At 45.4% G+C, this 19,205-nt stretch overlaps 1 protein-coding gene across 1 annotated transcript; it reads right to left on the bottom strand.

The window, feature by feature from the left end:
* Window positions 1-116: 116 nt before the first annotated feature.
* On the bottom strand, window positions 117-19,171 carry acin1b (apoptotic chromatin condensation inducer 1b). Its single transcript, XM_061066711.1, has 17 exons — window positions 19,029-19,171; window positions 17,403-17,468; window positions 17,183-17,291; window positions 16,111-16,175; window positions 14,494-15,888; window positions 14,170-14,252; window positions 10,428-10,548; window positions 5,592-5,637; window positions 4,999-5,144; window positions 4,729-4,875; window positions 4,357-4,528; window positions 4,042-4,187; window positions 3,308-3,415; window positions 3,084-3,191; window positions 2,081-2,402; window positions 1,817-1,914; window positions 117-1,667 (listed from the first exon to the last, which is right to left on the bottom strand). Exons 1-17 carry the CDS (start codon window positions 19,161-19,163, stop codon window positions 1,341-1,343), a joined length of 3,594 nt encoding a protein of 1,197 aa, XP_060922694.1. The 5' UTR covers window positions 19,164-19,171; the 3' UTR covers window positions 117-1,340.
* Window positions 19,172-19,205: the final 34 nt, after the last annotated feature.

Raw genomic sequence — 19,205 nt, 5'->3', positions numbered from 1 at the left:
TATTTTCACTATTCAGACACAAGCTTTTCCTTTGCACTTAACACCCCCTTCATTGATAAAAGAGAAAAACAGCAACATGTGAGAAATGGGTGAAAGAAACATCCAGGCAGAGAAGCTGATAACCAATTTAAGTTTTATTCATTTTTAAGTTCTCGGTACATTCAGCACTTGCAGGAGGAGAAAAAGCAACAAAATCAAAGTGTTTTAAACTAAAAACTAAATTAAAAATATTAAAATTGTAACCATTATTCTATTAGAAGATAAACTTTATTTATTTTTTACCTCCTCTTAAATATATATATGATTGAAAGGTGGCAGGAGGGACTGGTAGTTGGAGACGTCAGTGCAGCGAAGGTCAGCTTCCTGTAGCAGTAACAGAATAACCCTCCACTTGAAATCCAGCCCGTCCGTGAAATCAACCACTTAAGATCAACTTGGGCTTTTGTATCATCACAAGATTTGCTACCACATCTCTTCCTATCGCTGATTCTAAGTTACAGTTATGGAGACTTCAGGAATCTGTGGGAGAACGAGATTCCCTCGTTCAAACGTCACCTGCTTTTAAACACACAAACCTCCAAGGCAGAAAAGAATAAACAAGATGCACAGAAACAAATCATCTTCCCTCACGGTGGCGACGACAACGGCCTGTAGATCTAGTCGTATATGTATATAAAAAAAAAGAAAAGAAAAAGAGGAGTAACGCTAAAACTGATCCTGGAACATATTTCAAGGTCAGGGATCTATTCTGGACTGGTTTTATTACAGGGCTCCGAGGAGGAAGGAACTGTTCACCCACAGAACTAAAATAAAGAGGCGGGCTCCCAAACCTCAGCGGGGACAAACTGCTGAGTCGTGCCAAAGAAACCGCCGCCCTGCCCGGCTTCTTTTCGTTGGCGGGGGAAAAACGAACAGCACTACACGGAGACGAGGAGGAGGAGGTGGACGAAGAGGAGGAGGAGGAACGCTGCCGCTCTCTACGGGATGAAGACTGAATTTTCGCTCCTAAGAGACACACGGAGAAAAGATGGAGGGAGAAAGGAGCGAGACGGACCGATACTTCACTACAAACCGAACATGTGAGCGACATTTGGTGAGAAGTGAGGTGTAGGGGGCGGGGACATGGCAGAAGTGTTTGGAAGACAACGCTGGCGTCGAAGTGGATGAATTAAAGCACGGCGGGCGCAGGTGGCGAGGAGCAGACACGAGTCCTGAATCTGAGGCGAGACATGATTCACCGAGTGGAAACACTTCCTTTCCCCAAGACTTCCTGTCTGCTGTGTCCTACGCCACACTGCTTCCCCCTCTCTCTCTCCCTCAATCTTCAGCTTTCCCACCAATCAGCGGCGTCTGTCCCTAGGGTTGCTACGGCTACGGGACCGTCTGCCGCTGCCGGTGCTGGCCGGAGGTCGACTGGGCCGCGGACCGCTGTCCCTCCTCTTGTCCGGCTCTCGGTCTCGGCCGCGGTCTCTCTCTCGGTCTCCGTCGGCTCCTCTCGCGGCTACTCCGCCCCCAACCGTCACGCCGCCACCGCCCTCTTTCTCACGAGCCTTCAGCCTCTCCTTCCTCTCCTCTTCCCGCTTCTTGTCCTCATCCTCTTGCTTCTGCTTGCACCGCAGCTCGCGCTCCTTCTGCCGCTCCTTGCGATCCAAAATCCTCTGTGTCGCCTGGAGGACACAAAACACGATTAGTTTTCTGGGCACAGGTGAAATCTCGACACTCTGAGTATAACGTTGAACGACTGAAAACACGTGTGTGTGTGTGTGTGTGTGTGTGTGTGTGTGTGTGTGTGTGTGTGTGTGTGTGTCGGACCCACCTGATCCTCCGTCAGGGGAAGCCAGTATATACATGGAGCCGCTTTGGTCTTGAGGAACAAGTCGTCTAGAAGTTTGGCCGGAGGCTCATCTCCCTTTTCTGTTAGTGAGGAAACAAGCGGGTGAATTCTCTGGTGTAAAGTTGACACTTCGGTTGATGCTGAACGGTTTCAACTAAATCACCACAGAAATAACAGATGAAATGTTACTTGTATAAAATGTATTTGTCTAAAAAAGCAACCATTATTCCCTCCTCGTTCTCCTACCCTTCTTATCTGACTTCTTCTCCTTGCTCTTCGCCCGGTCCTTCCTCCTCCGCTCTCTCTCTCTGGATCGGGATCGGCGGCCGTCCTCCCCCGGTCTGGCGAATTCCCGGACCTTGTCCCGGTCCCATTCCCGCTCGCCACGGGCCAGCTCCCGGCGCTCCATCTCTCTCTGCCGCTCGGCCCAGAGGTCGCGCACTCCAGCGACTCCGCGCTCCCGGTCTCGCTCGGGCATCAGGGGGGGCAGCCGGTTCTGAGGGGCGCTGGGCGGGGGGGCGTGGTCCTCCTCTTTGCCTGGTTTCAGGATGCCTTTGTGAAAGTCCAGCTGTGGAAGGACACACAGAGACAAATGTCAGATTGTATGGAGATGCACGATTTTAGAAACAGATGAATTAATAATCTGATGCCACTGTGAGTCAGGTTTAACGCGTCATCAGAAATCCATTCCTGGATGAAACTGATGCTTAAGTCTGGCAGCGGATTTGAAGATTTGCTGTGTGTGATGCAGATGTTATGGACTCAGGTACAAAAGGGCAACTTCAGCCAGTTTGGACGACTCAACACTTCCTACATATTAAAGAAAACCCCTGTGATCGTTAAGCACAGTGTTGAGACGCTCATCTTAAATGGCTCAAAAAATAAACCTGTTAATATTTTACTCTTTGTACCTTTTACTTTGGAAAGCAATAGCTGCCTTTTCCACTTGACACATTCCAAGCTCAGGTGCACAGAAATGCTGAATCACCCGGGGACTAACTGGGGCACTTATACAGACTTTAAGGCAACAACGTTTTAATATATATTTTATAAAGCAACAGAAGAGGCATCCACACTTTCAGAAACTGTCTGGATTCAATTTGAAGTCATAAATAATGTATTTTTTTAAATCTAACTTGTGTGTCTCAAATAAACCAGGATTTTAAAGGAGGTTAAGCTGGAATATGCTTCCCAGCCTCTTCTGTAAGGTTGGCAGATCTGTATTTAATAGATTGAAGGTGTTCATTACCTCATCCTGCTCACAGAAGTCGACGCTGAGGACCTTGGGGTTGCTTGAGGGCCATTTGACCCCGTGGATGGCAGATCTGGTGGAGACGGCCTCCTCTGCTGTGGCGTACTACAGACACACGAGGAGAGGGAAACGGTTACAAGGCTGAGAAATCCTTCTGAAGGTTAAATACATGTTCACACAGGTGGATGTCAACACAGAGAAGGGAAAACGTTCGTGCTCACAGTGACAAAGCAGTGAGACTTGATCTTGTCGATCCAGAAGCCCTCCTCCACCAAGGAGCCGGTCTGGTTCAGCAGCTCCTTCAGCTGACCCAGGGTGAAGGGGCGCACCTTCAGGATGAGGAAAGAGAACCAGTCAGTTACCAAAGTCGGTGAAAGGCCGATATTTCAAATGAGTTAGGAACACGATGGTGATGATCTTTGCAGTTTCACTAGCTCTGATCTGTCTTGTTTGTTTGGATGCTGTTTTATTAGAGGCTGGGTGGCAAAAGAAATGCGTTATACTTTGATCCATGTGTCACTTTAAAGTCTTGCTTCTATAGCACGAATAAAAAAATGTGCAAATACCAGTCATTAAATGTGTAATGTCTTGTCTTGTCATCATCTGTTTAGTCACGCACTGTGCCCCCAACTTAAAGTGATGCTTGACTGCAGCCATAATACCTGGTTAAGCGCTCCTGACTCTAATTATGGGTATGATGGTGATATGGTTTCCACTGGCATCAACACAATACGCCTCATTCACGAAAAATGTGTACAGTGGATTTGGAAAAAAAGCTGGAATTTTTTTCCCGAACAACCACATAATTTGAGTTTGTGGGGAAAGTTCCAGGCTCCAGTTCAGTGAAGACACTAAAATATAACAGGATCTTTTTATGGGATTACATTTTAACTTGGACTTGGAGACACTGGGCTGTATTTGTGCCTTTGAATGTGATGTAGAGTTTCAAACCCACCAGGTTGGTCACATGGATGATATTTGAGATTTTGCCTCGAGGTGGCGAGGGCTGACGAGCGGCACGGATCGGGTCGTCGATGGTGATGGACACGCCGGACTTCTGCTGACTGATGGAGCGACGCACCAGACTGTCGCTGGGAGTAACTGAGGGAAAGAAGAGCGAGAGGGACTTTAAAAAAACAGGAATTTGTGTAATCAAGAAGAGAGGGAGAGATGCCTGAGGGATGATGACAAGAGAGCAGCAGCAAAGAGATTTATACCCAACAATTTACAGCAGTTCAAAGCCCACAAACTTTACAGCGAGTCACTTTACCTTTCTTCGCCTCGACGTCAAGAGTGACGGATGTCTGTGATTCCGCTGCTTCCTCGGAGAGACTGTTCTTCCTTTTGTCTCTGGAAGTCCGGCGCGGTTTTTCCTTCTCCGGTTTCTCCATCTCTTCCTCTTCATTTGTCTGGCCATTTTCCTGACTGTCACCTGGGACGACCTGGAGAGGAATAACAGGTTGAAAAACATGTCACGTGACAGTTCAAAACACACTGACAACAACCTGTTCTTCAAATTGGACAATAATTTGAAATGAATATGTGATTTTAACTATTTAAACAAGAACCACACCTTCTCATTTCTTGCCTGAAAACAATCCAAAAAGGTTCCAGCTAAACGCACTGATATAACTCTCTGTACCTGTGTGACGGTGCGTCTGATCTTCAGTCCTTTGTCCTGGTCGCTGTGGCTGTTGTCCAGGTTCTCCTCGTCCCCAGACAGCTGCAGCTCCTCTGGGTGAAGCTCTACCACAGCCTCCTGGTTCACTTTAATGTCCGGGATCAGAGACTGAAGCACAGAGACACAGACACGTGGAGGTTGGAGGGAGAGTTCACTGGCGAGTCTCAAGCCACAATACAAATCTTGAGAAGAAACTATAAGGATTTCAGGATGTTGGTCTTCTATCAGTACCTTCAGTGAGTCGGTGGTGATGCTGATCGATGGTTTCTTGGCAGTGACGGCTGTGCTGGAGCCCCAGCGCCTCTTCCTTCCTGCTGCCGTCGCCGTCTCAGATTCTCCTGCTCCTCCGTCCGCGGTGGCTGGAGACGTCTTACTGCCTGCAGGAGTCAAAGAAAGGTAGTTTATCACAGAGAAGAGAAGAAAGAGAGAGAGAGACAGCGAGAAAACACACTGAAAGGAACTTAAATTAAAGTCACTGCAAGCTCAGAGCATAAGAGACTGTTTTATTATTTAAAGCCTAATGGTTTTTCTGAGGGTAACAGTTACTCATTTAAGGCTAAAGAGTTTACAAAATGGAATTCAGACAAATAATTTGATTTAATATTATGCAAAGTATGTAGATGAAATACTAGGAATCGAGAAGTAGCAGTGAAAATAAGATGTATTGTAGATTCCCCTAACGAGATTTGCATTTGCCGACTTGGATTGTACTTCAAATATGAGCACTTTCAAAATTGCGATATTTCTTTCAGATTTTAAATTTAAGTGAAGACTGATCCGGGAGTCAGAGGAGGGGGGGGGGAACATGTAAGTGGTATACTCACTGGTCAAGGATATCTTCCGGGCAGCGAAAGCCTTAGGAGTTGTGCTCTGGGAGGAGAGAGAGACAGAGAGAGAACATACAGAAACCCCAGGGGTGCGGGGCGAGATGAGAACCAGAGTCCAGACCAGACATCAACAGAGAGGAGGTGAAACAGGACAAGTGGAGGAGAGGGTGCGGGGGGGGGAGGGGGGATTAAAGTAACAGAGACCTGGAGGCTCCAATCGTGCCACATTAAGAAGAAGATGGTTTGGTCGATAGTGAGACTTCAGACACATTTCTGCCTTCCACCTTCTGCTCACAGACACAGAGATAAATCTATACACTGCTCCCCTCTAGTGTCTGTGTCTGTGTGTGTGTGTGTGTGTGTGTGTGTGTGTGTGTCCATGATGTGCATTAAGGGCTGTGTGTAAACTGGATCATATCTCAATACTGTAAGATATTACATTACAATGTCCATCAGACTACTCTGGGAATAGAAAGTGCCTGTTTTTGATTTGATGCTGTTACTCTACAAGACTGACTGGGTGAACTTTCTCTCGAGGATGGGGGGGTGATCTCAACACTACTGTGCTTAAACCTTCTCTATCGTAACTCCATCTGATTTTCTTTAACGAAAACCAGGAATGATACGAGCCCCAATCTGTGATATAGTCCTATCCAGTGAGCCTATAACATATCCTATCTGTGTAAATCCTATCCAGAGATATATTCCAGTTCCCTTTTAGGACTAGGTGATACAAACCCTAGTCCCAAATCCAGTCTAAATACTAAATAGTTTAAGTTAGGGTTGTGAATCCTGGAAAAGCAACTGATACACAACTCTCCCCCCCCTCCCATCGACCCTCTCTTCAGAGCTACGTCCCCAAAACACACCCACCACACGTTGATGATTATCAGGATGTGAAGAGGATTCTAAGATCAAATACGTTTCAGAAACAAATTACCAACCCTACGTTTAATGTCAAATCATAATAATATTTAACCTGCTACTCATTAATTTTCCTTTTCAAAGCCGGCTCCTGTAATTATCTGGGAGCTTTAATGTGGTTCAGAAGAACAAAGGCAGGGTGAACTACGTATGAGCCAGCTCTCCAGGCATTATAATAATAATAATTTCTAACTTGTGTGATGGTAGCACATGATTCCCGAGTATCTGTAGCATCATTAAATATGAAACTTTAAATATGAACTGACATCTGTGAACAGAGGTGGAGAGGAGGAGTGTTGAAGAGTCAAAGATCTGTCTGGACTGTTTATACTGCAGTTGACATTCACCAATACACCAATAACTATTTAAACAAGTGTTCAAATGCATAATGAGCATTTTCAGCTTGGTGTCAAAATACCAAATTCAAACGGCAGTACATGTGTCGGTTCAGATTTTATACTAGAATTAAAAACAGGAGAATAATTCACTCCTCTGATTTACATAAAAGATAAGGAAAGAAAAACGTTTTTTTTTTTTTTACAGTTTATAATTTCAATTAAACCATTTGACACCTGTTTCCTTACTGGCTTGACTATGGCCCAACCGCACGACAGTGTGTACTGTATCTAGGCAACAAGGATCCAATCAGAGAAGGCAGAGGAGTGAGGGCGATACTCGATTAGAGTGTGCAGATTTGCCACCAGGCAGGAACTTATCACTGGACGGGACTTTTTTTCTTGAATGGGGCTGGGGAGAAACGTTTGTCGTGTTACAGTCTTTTGGGAAGCCGGGAGTTTCAAATTGTCTTATGGTGGATTCTGATGAGGGTCAGGGCGAGGTTTGCTTTGCTGGAGTCCATGATCTGTGAGGTGCATCGGGAATAAATCCACTGGCTTGAATTTATAGTCAAAGGTGTCCATCTTCTCCGATGTACGGTCCTGAAAGTCTTTCTGACATTTGAGTGTATCGGAAATGTCAAAACGACAAAAACTTGTCTTGCGAGGAGTTTGTGTGTTGTCCAAAAGATTTGAGTTGGTGGTTGAAAAGTTCATTGGTGTTTTGGATTGCCTGACGGTCAGTTGAAGAGTCCTTGCATTTGTTATCAAGTTGACAGCACAGGAACAAGTCTTTTGATGGATATAAAAAGGAAAAGCAATCCAGGAGCTTTTGGCTTTGGAAAATTACAATCCAGAAAAAATAGGTTTGATTGCCATTCAATCATTGGGAAGTCACTTGAAATGCAAGGGCACAGGTTGTGGATGAGATGAAGAGATAGATGTTTATAACACCACCAGTTGTCCGTCTGCCAGGTCCACAGCGGTGGCAGCGGATCTTGGTTTCCTGGAGAACAAGCCACTGAGTCACTGACAGTGTGGCTGCAGAGGATTGTGTAGATGCCCGGCGCTCTTGGGCCACGTGTGGATGATCGATGGCACCGTGCACCCAAAGCCACAGTGCACGATTAGTCCATTAACTTGTCCTTGATATGATGTCCTTTAAATGTCTCTGTAGAACAGTTCTCTTGTGATTATCACATCCAGCTTGACGACAGGATTTCACTTTCACAGCTGAATAATGAATGTCCCCCTTCAAAAGGTTGGTTAGAGGGCAACTGCTAGCCTTCCGTGCTGCAGCAAAAACACTGTTCCAGATATTTGAGAGTGCACATAATCATATTGCATCCACAGATACGGGTCTTATCCTTATCTTCCAATGTGCTGTGAAGCTTAAACCCGAAATAGTGCTCATACAGCTGCTCTGGTCACAGTTTGGGTTATTACAGCAGATCTCAGTCCAAAGTCATTACTCAACCCTGCAAGCAGAGGGCAGTGTGGGACTGGAGGTAGAAGTGAAAATGACACTGGAGTGCAGAAGAATTTTGTCTTTCATCGGTGCTGCATCTGGCTTTTGGAGGACAGCAGCACGGATGTTGGAGGATGACACTTGGAGACTCATGTGCTCATCCTCAAAATGGGCGTCGGGGGGGGGGCAGGAGGCGATGCAGAGCGTTAGATCACACTCCCCTTCCCCTATCCCATCATTCATCACCAGCACACAGCGCAGTACAGTCCAGTGCGGTTCAGATCAACGAGCAGGCTCCCAGCCCTCGAGGCCGGGTTACCATGGCGACTGCGGGCTGCTGCAGTTACCATGGCTGCCGCTGCTGTCTGTGGTGATGGGATGCAAGATGCAGTTCCTGCTGGCTCAGCGCATCACTGGAGGGCTACGGGGGGGGCCTTGCAGGCTCAGGTTTTACTCGTGCCATACGGTTGCAGACTCTGGGCCTAATTCAGGTACCAGCGACGCACTTGGGCATAGCGGGACAGGAGTTGTAGGAGGAGTAGGAGGAGTGGAGGAGGTGTTGGTGGTGGTGGTGGTGGTGGTAGTAGTAGTAGTACGCAGCAGGTACCATTAGGGGCAATGGAAGAGGCATGGGAACCTTCATAACAAAGCAATCAATGGGGTTTTAAACAGCAATCACACCATAAATATATATAGTGAGAGAGAGGCGATCATGATGGGATATAAAAAAGGCAAAGATGGAAAGTAAAGGGGGCAAATAGGGAAAGAGAGACACTGAGTTAAAGAGAGAAAGGCAGCGTGAAGGGAGGAAGCAAGAGAGCTGGGAGGATGAAGAGAGGGTGAAAGAAACAGCAGAAACAAGCCCTGATGCATCTCTACACACACTGTCAGGGTCCATTACTCGTGCAAACTCAAGGGAGAAATCAAAACCACACACAGGGTAAAAGGACACATGCCTGATAACTTTCGATGGCTAGAGGTTATTCTTTGAGGTAATCTAGATAACATGCAATGCAATGAGCCTGCGAGAGTCTTACGTTGCTAACAAGAAAGTTATGTGGTCTAATCTGGTTGTAAATGTGTAAACGGAAGTAAAAATTTAAAGTGTTTTTTATTTAAATAAGGGAAAACTGCATAGGACAGCATAAAATGAAATACCCTGGTCTGACTCCAAGACCCTGACACACCAAGATTTATTTTAGTAGCGTACAAAGACAAAAGCGGAAGGTTGGTGACACGGGGGGGAAATTAAGTCAGTAGTACTGTTTAATTAATTTCGGCAGTCGAACATGAATCAAATACTTCCACTACAAATAATCTGCTGCTAACCAAATTCAAATATTATAAAACTATTGTATTAAATAAGGAATAAAATAGAAATGGGACCATATCCAGTGTGAAAATCCTGGTATTGTCCCTAAAAGAAAAAGGCAGAGGCAAGAAGATAAACAGAAACCATTTGTTCCACCAGCTATCTCTGCCACCGGTTCAGTGCTTTGCCAATTGTGCAGGATGCTCCATAAAACCTGAGAGCCGTAGTCGCTCACAGACGATTAACAGCCATTGATAATTGACCTGGTGCATCAGGGCGCTGGGGTTTAGTGTTTTCTCTCACTGCCTCCTAACAGACAGGAACCGTAGGGTGAGGAACATGCACTCTGCAGAGCACAAACATCTAATTTATCACTCTATTAACATCATTACTTGTATTCTAGCAGCAGCAGCACTTAACATCCCTCTAAGAGGCCGAGACAGATAATGGACGTGTGTGAGAGATCATCAAAATTCACGTGGTAGTTATGAAACATTAGTTGCATTAAAACACAAATGAGAGGTTTAGTTCATTCCTGTTTTACTTCGGGACCCAACTCCAACTCAGCCACTGTTTCATCACTGGTCGTCAATTGTACAATCGTCTATGTGAATTATACGTTGAGAAAAGGAATGTAGAATTCTCCACAGGGGCAAGAAGGCTTGAGTGAAAACATTGGAGTTGTGTTGGTTTTGAGTCGTCCTCTAAGCTACACATGCTTGTATGTGAATGAGGATGCCGGTTAGTGGGAGACAGAACAAAGACCAAGGCAGCCCCACCCTCAGTGACCTTACCTCCTCCAGGCGGTTCTCGCTGCTCTCAGGCTCGGCGCCCGATGCCGGCTGATCGGCCATGGAGCTCTCAGAGTCTGGTTCCACCTCTGTCACGGCGGCTGCGCTGGGCTCCGACACCTCCCTGCAGGAAGAAGAAACACATTTGTTGTCACTTGGGACTGATCGGTGAGACAGGACGATCCCAGCAATTCTCAATAGGGCTCCCCCTTGATAATCACTGGGAACTCAATCCAGACATGGTGGTGTTCCAGCTCAGCTCTTGGAACCGGGTGGTGTGAGGATAAGTGTGAAGGGAAAACAAAACGATGTGTAGGACAAGACCGAGGAAAACACTGGAGCAGTCAGAGGAAGGGTGCTGGAGGCCGGTGATCTGGGTCAAGCTATAAATAACTCACCAGCAAACTGACACCCAGGGTCACAAACACACCTCAAACTAACTCATCGTCCGGGACGCACACACAGCTCACTCGATGCTTGTCGTCTTCATCTGATTCTCAGTGGGTCAGTAGAGAAACAACGGTGCTTGTGAAATCGCAAATGTCCGAGTGAGACACGTGTGTGAAAGTCAAACTCTGGGTAAACTACTTAGCCAATTCTCCGAACTTTACCCAGAGGTCATGTCTGAAAACGGCTCTGAGCTCACAGCAGCCAAAACCCTTTCTTCATATTTTAATGCCGTCATCTACAACAGAGCAAATACAAGATCATGATATTTTTAGCTGCCCCCTCAACTTCTCCTGCCAGCATTATCAAAAGCCTCCTCCGCACCCCCCTGCAGGTGGGAGGATCACATCCTCCTCTCCATCACGGAGCACACGCTCACCTCTTTGATTCAGCATATGGCTCCTTGCATTGTGCATCTGACGGAGGTAAATAATCCATTCATCAAACGTGGAAACGGTTGGTATTGAAAGTGAATTCCAGGTTTTGATATCAAATCACAGCTTTGAGCTTTGTCTTTTGTGAGTTAGGCACCAATTATTTTCTGCCCTGGGTGTGGATGTCAGTGCCTGTGTGTGTGTCTGTGTGTGTGTGTGTGTGTGTGTGAGTCTTTGGCAAAACCATGGGCACACCTGTGCCCTCTATAAAGGGAGACAGATGTCTACGAGAAATATAACCCCTTAGGATCAGGAGGGGCCAGGCCAAAGTGAGGTAATGAGCACAGAAAAAACACAATAGGTAATTAAACGTGTTTTTGTATAGATGCGTTCTAGAGCTTCACATTCATAAACCTACAGGTTGAAATTAAGAAGCATGGTAACGTACAGCTTCAACCTGCCGAATAATACCTCTATATGTTAGATGTACTGTAAAATAAATGTTACTTCACACAATAATTGACATAAAGAGATCGTAGGTTTAGTGTGAGCTGCAGAATCCATTCAGAATCATTGCAGCTCAACAGAATTTGCTGAAATCAAGAAAAGATGAACTCTCACAACTGTGGTCACTGATCAGATCACACGTGTAATCAGCTCCCAGTGAACGAGGGTGAGAGCAGCTGAGAGAATGATATCACACCATCAGGGCCCATTCACACCGACTGTACAGCGAACAGATGTCTGCTGCTTTAATGATCTCCCTCGACAGCAGTGAGACCATCAGCAGCTACAGCCACACACACATGAATCTAAAAATACAAAGACAGGTAAAAGATGCAAATCCTCAGTTCAGAATAAGAAACCTCCTGTTTGAGGCTACCTGGCGTGACTCAGTGTTAAGGTCAGTGGGGAGAGAGAGAAAAATCACTGCCACTATGAAAGCCATCATTTATTCATCAGTGTGTTCCTTCATCGAAACGCTATTTCAGGCTGCGATCACACGTCCTCCTGCTCCTTCACCCAACAAAAGACTCACGACGTCCCCACCCCCGGTGCTCCTCACATGGACGAGCATGGAACACCAGGCCGGGGGAGGACTACAGGGAATCGAACCGGCACCGAGGACAAGCGGTTCACACCCAGGCGATCTCGATCCACACGATGGGACCGGATCATTTAATCCTGGATGAAAACCAGACATCTGGGGGTCGCAGGTGTGTTCTCTTACCCGTTTTTGTTGCCTTCGGACAGCATGATGCCTGGACCGGAAACCACGGGTGTAGAAACAGACACCCCGGCAGCTACTAGCGCTTCTTCCGGTTTAAGGTCGTTTGAAAACGGGGACTCGAACCCACGACAACCCGGTGGGGGTGCTGTCTGCCTCTGATTAGCTGCACACTGCGTCGGCATCAGGGATGCGGTGCATGCATGGCGGCCATGTTGGCTCCACAGACCTGTGTCAAGTCTACCGGAGTGCAGAAGATAGCTTCCGGTGGGCGGGTTTTCAAAATAAAAGTCCGGTGAGGCGTTTAAAATGTGGCGCATTCCAGATAATAATCGCTAATGGATCGTTCTCTCGGCATTTAATCAAAATTGGAGGAAAGTATCAACACGGGAAGGTGGAGGAACAGCAGGAGAAGTCGGTTGTGACATCTGTGCAAATGCCTGACAAGACATACAACCTGCTATAATTAGGAGCTAGGAGAATGTGTTTACAGCTGAGCCGTGTTTAAAACATCTTGTGAGCATGTTTTCAAGTCCGTGACACATGTTTCAGATATCTGTCCACTCTGACAAATTATACACAGCCGGAAATTAATCAAATTTGTCCAGGGAAACAAATACAACTTAATAGTTCAAGAGAAATTGATAAAACTACAACACAATCATTCAACTTCAGTGGAGACAAGGTGCTGTCTGTTATCGTAAATTTTACATGTGAGTCTACCATGACTCCAATCTAGACAACATGAGTGTCTCCTGTGACAGAAAAACTTGTCTTTTGGGGAAAATAATGACTAATTTATTCCCTTATTTATTTAAAAACTGGTCTAAAAGTAGAACCAGGGAATCATTGATAGGATTGTGAAAACAGCATGCTGGACAATAAACGATATAAGTAATCAGTGCAATATACAGTATAACAAATGGCCATGAGGGGCGATGAGGGAGTGTGTTTACAACCGACCCCTGGTTAAAACATCTTGTAAGCATGTTATCGACTCTGTGTCACATATTTAGATTCCCCATGCCTGTCCATGCTCACAAAATATACTAATATAATTAAAGCAGCCATTCATGCAACAAATCAAATTTGTCCGAGCAATAGCCAAGAAACAAAGCTGAATATAACTTAACAGTTAAGGAGAAACCGAGGAAGCTCCGACCCAACCGAGTTTATTTGACTTCAGTGTAGACACGGTCCTCTCCGTCGTCGTAGTAAATATTTCATGTGATTCTACCAAAACTCTTAACTAGTGATAATGATATAACAAAGGTTCATTATATATATCGAGGACAGTGAAGAAGTATAACCTCAGATTTGTAAAATGTTTGGCTGTTTATCAAGTGTTTGTCATTTTCTGCTCATACAGAAGAGTTTAAACCACAGCCTTCACTAAGGTTAAAAAAATCTGTCTTTTAACTTAAAAGAAATAATAATAGTTAATAAAAGGCAGTTAGCAACAGAAAATAGTTACAAAGTAAAGTTTAAGAGGGACAAAGGCCTTTTAGAGAGAATTGAATCAATAGCATGCACAGTAAACACAGTAAAAAATATAGAAAAGGCAAGAGGGAGGTGTGTGCATATTTATAATAATCGTTCATTGTGCTGGAGTGACTTCAACTTCATCCTCGAATATTACGAGGACTCAACGACACTTGTTATTAAGGTTCTCTCCATTTTAATGACTGTTACTGACCTTTGGGAAAGGTGTCGTTTCTCCACCTCCTTACTCAGGTTGGTATTTTTTCCTTCCTCTGCTTCTTGTCCTTGTTTTACCTTCTGTGAAATCATTTAAGACAAAACGTTGAAATACAAATCGCAATATGCTTTTAAATGCATTCTTCAAAAAAAACAAAACACCACATGGCTGAAATAATGTGAGGTGATTGAAACGAATAAAATACTGAAAATTTCTCCAATAAATTGGGATAAACATGATTGAAAAATGATCAATGATGAGATTGTTATCATTATTACTAAACCTTATGAATATCTATCAATGCTCTTGTCCATAACTGACCTTCATCGGCCTGGCAGGGGAGGATTTGTCCCTGGAGGAGGAGGATTGTGATGAAGACGAGTCTGATTTGGAGTCAGAATCAGATGAGGAACCTGAATCTTGTGGCTCAGTTACCACCACCCACGCTTTCCTGGCCGTCTGCTGTCTCTTCTCCTGCTCTTCCTTTAGCCGCTTCTCCTCTCGTCTCTTCTCATCTTCCTGCTGTTTTCTCTCTTTTTCTTTTTCCTCTTCCAGACGTTTTCTCTCTTTTTCTCGCTCCTCTTTCTGGCGCCGTTTCTCCTCTTCTTCCAGGCGTTTTCTCTCCTTTTCCTTCTCTCCTTCCAGGCGTTTCTTCTCTCTCTCCTGTTCTTGTGCCTTAATTCTCTCCCTCTCCTGCTCCAGCTGTCGTTCTCGCTCCTTCTCTTTTTTCAGGTGCCTCTCCTCCTCCATCTCTCTGGTCTCTTGTTGCCTCTTTCTCTCCAGTTTTTGCAGTGGTGACTCACTGGAAGACCCAGCAGTGGAATGAGCTGCTTCTTCTGACATCTCTGTAGATGCACGGAAAGCTCCCTCTGACTCCATCTTGTGCACAAGCAGAGAAAGGGGTCCGTGCCGGCTCTTCACTGGGGGGTCCGGGCTGCTGGAGCGAGAGCTGGAGTCGGAGTCTTGCCTCTGCAAGGTAGGAGGTGGGACAGACTCCCCCCTCGGTGCAGGCTGAGAACCCTCTCCCTCCTGGTTCTCTGCGTCTGGTGGACTCTGCTTGGGGGTGTCAGGGAGGGGGAACAGGTCTGGGGGTGGAGAGGGCGGAGGCGTGGGGTGGCGCAGCTGCATGGGGGTGTGGTGAACCTGTGGTGGTGGGATGTGCTGCGGAGGTTGAAGCTTGCGCTTGGACCTTGCGCCTGCCATTGGGGCGCTGGGGGGCATCTGCTGCGGCTGGGGAGGGACTCTGTTAGCCATCCGTGCTTTGCCAGGACCAGGCCCCCAATCCTCTTCATCCTCACACTCATCATCACCGTCGTCATCGTCACTATCCATAATGACATGGCTTCCCCCTGCTACTCCAGCAGATCGGCTCAGGTGGAGCACGGGATGAGCCGACCCTGGTTCACTCGGGGCGGTTCCCTCCCTCTCCTGGGCCCGGGGCACAGCAGGGGGCAGCCCCTGGCGGTCCGGCTTCCCCAGGACGCGCACTGACAGGGAGGCTACAGCCCGAGGAGGAGAGGGGGCCGGGGGCTCCTTGTGCCCCATGGCTCGCTGCATCCTCGCCCCTGCAGCTTCAGGGGACTCATGGTGGTGAAGAGTGGGACTGGGGCCCATGTCAGGGTTGTATCCCATCATCCCATGACTCATCGCAGAGGCTCCTCCTCCTCTCTCCTCTGCTCTGGTCTGATTGGACTGGGAGGGAGTGGGGCGGTGCGGCTGGAGACAAATAATCACAAGTCAGATTTCATGATGGTTCCAGCACTTCTAAGATCATAGATAACAATTTAAAAACCTAATCTGTAAAAGCACCAGGTACATTTTGGCATGAGATGTAGAACATAGAGAGGCTTAAGAGGAAAAGAGATTTCTCACAGCGTTAGTTTTCCCTGAATCTTTAGTTTTGCTCGTTTGATTCTTCAGTGTGTGGACGTTACTGACCTCAGAGACATAGCAGTCATTGTCTTCAGAGTGGTCTTCATCCTCCTCTGGCACTGCTGGGCTTTCTGTAAGCGAGGGGAAACAAGGCCGTGCTTTAGTGTCAGCACCAAAATTCGGATTTGAATTCACGAGACACAACGTTTGGATCCTTTTCTATCAGCCAAAAATGGACGGACCCATTTCCCTAACGTTTCTGTCCACACAGAGATGGTGTGGGTTGTTTGATATCTAACATAATTTGACCTTCTCCTGTTCTCTGTTTCCAATGATTCAAAAAAACTCAATGTCAACAGTGGCTGAGTAATATTGAGTTGTATGTGCATGATGAGGGAATCCTTTATTAATTTTTCTTCTGTTATACTTCTCTACTATATATCATATCATATTATATCATACTCTCTGTATATTCTTTTTATATGTAAGTCTATATACACATATTTATACATGTGTACATGTTATTATTATTATTATTATTATATTTACTATTATTATTATATATACTGTTGCTGCCATTATTACTATATACTGCTATTATATTGGTATAATTACTATCATATATAATATATATTATGTTATATTATATACTATATATACTGTACTATTCTTATATACTGTCTAACAATAACATTACCATCATATCATCAGTACTATTACCATCATCTTGCCACTGCACCTTATCTACCTATTTATCTTGTGTTTCTGTTTTTTTATTCTTTCTACCTAAATATTTTATATTTTATTCTATTGTATTGTATTTTATTGTATTCAAATATACCGGCTGCTATGACGACTTAATTTCCCTTCGGGGATGAATAAAGTACTCTATCCATCCATCCATCTATCTATCCATCTATCCATCTATCCATCTATCCATCTATCTATCTATCTATCTATCTATCTATCTATCTATCTATCTATCTATCTAATGCGTGATTCTTCCAAAAACATTTATTGACACTTCTAATTTGGGAGCTAGCTGTTATGTGTCTGAGTGTGTTTATCCATTCATACGCTGTTCTCACAGAACAGATTGTGTTTACTCTCTGATTTCTGATTGTGTGTCATGTTGTACCATCATCTTCCTCCTGCTGGGCCTCTCTCTCAAGTCTCTGGCGAAGGAGCTCCTGCTGTTTGGCCAGGTACTGTTTGATGAAGCTGTTCTGGCACATCTCCTCCCCTATCTATGACAGAGAGACACACAAAAAACTCAACATTTGGAAATAACGTCTCAGAAATCACACGTGTCGTCTAAAGATAAGCAAGCAAGCCCATCTTTGATAATCTGCACCTACCTGAGAGTTGGGCTGCAGCCCACTGTGGGAGGAGGAAGACCTCTGTAGGTTTTCCAGCATCAGAGCCTGCCAGGGATGAGGAAGAGGAATAATTATGCTACATGATATTATACCACAAATTCAAAAGCCAATGTCAACAACACACTTCAGAAGAAGGGAGAGTTGTGCAGCAAAGTTCTATGGACACAATCTAACTCAGGGATTTACAGTTCTGGTCATCGTTTCAATCCATAAAGCACAATTTTAATTTCAATTACAAGTAACTCAAAGTGGATTTAATAACGAACAATCCTGGCTTGGAATACAGCTCTATTACTAGAGAGTTATATCAAACAGCATGTGAGTGATGGGCCTTATGTGCCCATCACTCACGTGCCCATTCTGTTTCTTACTGTATGTATTATTTTATTGTTTATATTGTTGTTTTGTTTTTATGTACAGTGCACCAACCACACCATGGCAATTTCCAATATAGGCAAATATACGTGGCAATAGAAATAATACTGATTCTGATTATTTACACAATAGTGATAGCCTGGTTGTGTTGTAGTATATATATATATATACATATGTATGTATATAACATGCTAATAAGATGTTTTAAACCCGGATCGGTTGTAAACAAACTCCCTCATTGCTCCTAAACACTATTGTAATGCTGTATTGACACTGAAATAACCACGACACTGTTATTACAGTAAATATTACATGTGGTCCTAACATATAATTACGTGACGCAGAGTTGATATAACAGGCTGACAAGATGTTATGAACATAGATCGCTACTATTGGTTATTGCAATACTTTATTGATATCGCAATAATAACAGATATTGCTTTATTACCCTACAGTGTTGATTGTTATTCCATCTCTACCTGTGTTTTCTCAATCCACAATCTACTCTTACAACTTTTAAACCTATGAATGAACACAAATATGATTTAATGTGTTATTATTTACACACCGGATCTTCCTATACGTGGGGTAAGTGTCGTGTTTACATGAATATGGCGAACAGGAGGTTTTTAATTGGCCCTGAAACCTGTGCTGGTTTGTAAACTCAAAGTCTGCAGCGAAAACAACAATAAAAACAACAACAACAACACTCGAAAGTACACAACGCGAATGAGTCGCTGTTACGTGTTTACATCGCCAAGCGCGCGCCCGTCGACACACACACACACACACACACACACACACACACACACACACACACACACACACACACACACACACACACACACACACACACACACACACACACACACACACACACACACACACACACACACACACACACACACACACACACAAAGCGCGGCGGCCATGTACAGTACGCTAGGCCTCGACTTGACAGGTGCACACTTCCGCGGACACACGATGCACGGGGAGTCGCTGTGGATTAGCTGGAACAGCCGTAATGGCGGACGGTTCCCCTCCCGCCGGGGTCCCTTCCAGAATAAACCGGTTTCAAAGCGGTTTCAGCGGGAGGACACGGTTCATGTGTTCCCGCTTCCCAGTGCACACACTCGGCCTCGTAATGTCCACCCGACCCCCCCTCCTCCGTGGGTCTGCTCCGGCTGAACTTCCCCGGACTTCGAGCCCCTCACCCCGGGGAGCACTCACCCCCTTCAGCCGCTTGACCAGCGCATTCTTCTGGCCGCTCTTGGGCAGGTTCCTCTGCTCCAGAGCCAGCTTCAGGTCGGCCACTCGCAGCGACTGGAGAGGTTTCCCGTCGAGCGTAATATCGTCGTCCGCCATTTTGCTTTCCCTCGGCTTGTCGAAACTACGGTGGCCCCCCCT

Source organism: Limanda limanda, chromosome 22 (assembly GCF_963576545.1).
Source record: "Limanda limanda chromosome 22, fLimLim1.1, whole genome shotgun sequence".
NCBI lineage: Eukaryota > Metazoa > Chordata > Actinopteri > Pleuronectiformes > Pleuronectidae > Limanda > Limanda limanda.
This window is presented reverse-complemented; position numbering and strand designations above follow the sequence as displayed.